The sequence below is a fragment of the Seriola lalandi genome, unplaced genomic scaffold (genome assembly GCF_002814215.2).
Source record: "Seriola lalandi dorsalis isolate HSWRI2012SDOR001 ecotype SW California unplaced genomic scaffold, Sedor1 jcf7180002054564, whole genome shotgun sequence".
Lineage (NCBI taxonomy): Eukaryota > Metazoa > Chordata > Actinopteri > Carangiformes > Carangidae > Seriola > Seriola lalandi.
In genome coordinates, this window is record NW_019525117.1 from 395,764 (window position 1) to 397,956 (window position 2,193).

General features: G+C 47.8%; 1 protein-coding gene across 1 annotated transcript in view; it reads left to right on the forward strand.

The window, feature by feature from the left end:
* The window catches only part of fat3a (FAT atypical cadherin 3a), a 129,503-nt gene that overhangs the window by 86,749 nt on the left and 40,561 nt on the right, over positions 1-2,193 (forward strand). Inside the window, exon 7 of the mRNA XM_087176679.1 lies at positions 1,199-1,338. Coding sequence (XP_087032805.1) covers positions 1,199-1,338 — 140 coding nt within the window. The remainder of the gene's footprint in view (positions 1-1,198; positions 1,339-2,193) is intronic.

Below are 2,193 nucleotides of genomic sequence, written 5' to 3' on the forward strand. Positions count from 1 at the left end.
CCTCCTCCTCCTCCTCCTCCCTCCTCTTCCTCCTCCTCCTCCCCCTCCTCGAGCCTGTCTGTCCTTCCTGTCTCACCTTCTCTCTCCTCTCTCTCCTCAATGCTTCATGCCTGGAAGGTCCCAGGTCTTTCCGTGAGATGTTCTATATTCTGCAGAGCGCTTGTGGCAGGAACTGTTCCTCAGAAGGTATCTCACTCCCGCTCTTTGCTCCTCCCACTTCCTGTCCTTTTGTTTCCTTCTTTTTTTCTTTTCCTCGTCTCTTTTGTTGCATCATTGTCCGTCCACCCCTGTGCTTCTCCTCGGTGCTGCTGACGTGTGTGTGTGTGTGTGTGTGTGTGTGTGTGTGTGTGTGTGTGTGTGTGTGTTTCACATTAATGCACCACCTTGCTTAATTGAAGTGATGAAGGTTTGGTAAAAAAAAGGTATCAAAACCTTTTCATCTGCTCCCATGGCAACAGCCTCCCAGGTTACCTGGGTGACAGCTCTGTCTAATGACCTGCTGTAAGCATCACCTGTACACACACACACACCTCACCCTTCACACCTCACACCTCACACCTCACATCTCACACCTCACACCTCACACCTCACACCTCACCCCTCACCCTTCACACCTCACACCTCACCCCTCACCCTTCACACCTCACACCTCACACTTCACCCTTCACACCTCACACCTCACCCTTCACACCTCACACCTCACACCTCACACCTCACCCTTCACACCTCACCCTTCACACCTCACACCTCACATCTCACACCTCACACCTCACATCTCACACCTCACCCTTCACACCTCACCCTTCACACCTCACACCTCACCCTCTCACACACACACACAAACACACAGGGTTTGTGTAGTTGTGTGCTTGCATGGCCACTGCTCGTGCTCCATTGTGTTGCTGTGATTTTGGGCTTTTGACCTTTTGTGTGCAGGAGTGTGTGTGTGTGTTTGTGTGTGTTTGTGTGTGGTGTGTGTGTGTGTGTGTGTGTGTGTGTGTGTGTGTGTGTGTGAGGAGGGGGTTTAACCCTGTCACGACCATACCTCCCTCCTCTACTTCATCACACCCTCCAAGACAAGTCAAAGAGTGTGTGTGTTTGTGTGTGTTTGTGTGTGTGTATGTTCAGACTGTATCTTGATCGCCCCAGTGTCTGACTGTGCCTCTCTCTCCTGTGTGCCCCCCTTCGTGTGGAGCAGGTGGGAACAGTGACAGTGTGTTTGACGTAGAGAAAGCCGTGGGCACCATCATCATCGCCAAACCTCTGGACGCCGAGCAGCGCTCCTTCTACAACCTGACGGTGCAGGCCAGCGACGGCAGCAGCAGCACACACACACAGGTACGGTGTGTGTTTTTGTTGAAGTACATGTCAACAAAAACACTTATATTAATAATTAATTAAGATTAATCAATTAATCTAAATATAATAATCTTAATCTAAATATAATAATATAATAATCTGAATATGTTCGAGTGCAAAATCCAAATCTCCGCAGCTGCAGTTTTATTTCTGATGAAGGTAAAATGTGTCACATTGTTGAGCATTGTTAGCATTAGTATTGTTAGCATTAGTATTGTTAGCATTAGCATTGTTGTGGAGCTACAGCGACGCCCCGACGCACAGATCAGATTCTCCAGACGTAAAGGAACAAAAATCGCATCATCATCATTTTTAGATTTTATTTTTCAGTGAAAATGAAAAACTACTCAATATGATTTTTTGATTATTGTGCAGCTGATTAATAATATTATTATGTTCACCTGATCAATCAATCCTCAAGTCAGAGCTGCTGATGTCACTGTGAACTGGATCCTTTTCAATGGTTTTTGTGTTTTTGTTTTTTTATTTCATTCACATGCTCCCTGTTCACACACACACCCACACACACACACACTCCTGCACACACACACTCCTGCACACACACACACACACACACACTCCTGCACACACACACACACACCAGCTCCTGCACACACACACACACACACACCTGTGAGTTCCTCCCAGATGGAGAGTCAGCGTGGCGTCTCTCCGTCTCCACCGTTGAACTGCAGCAGGTTTAAATTTAGCCTGTGAGCTGGCAGCTCTGTCTCCGTCTCCCCTCGCTGCTCTCTGTCTTTGCTCTGGATAAGAATCAGTACAAATCTCAGGCTCCTTATTCTGGATGTGTGGATTCTGCACGTTGCGCCGCCC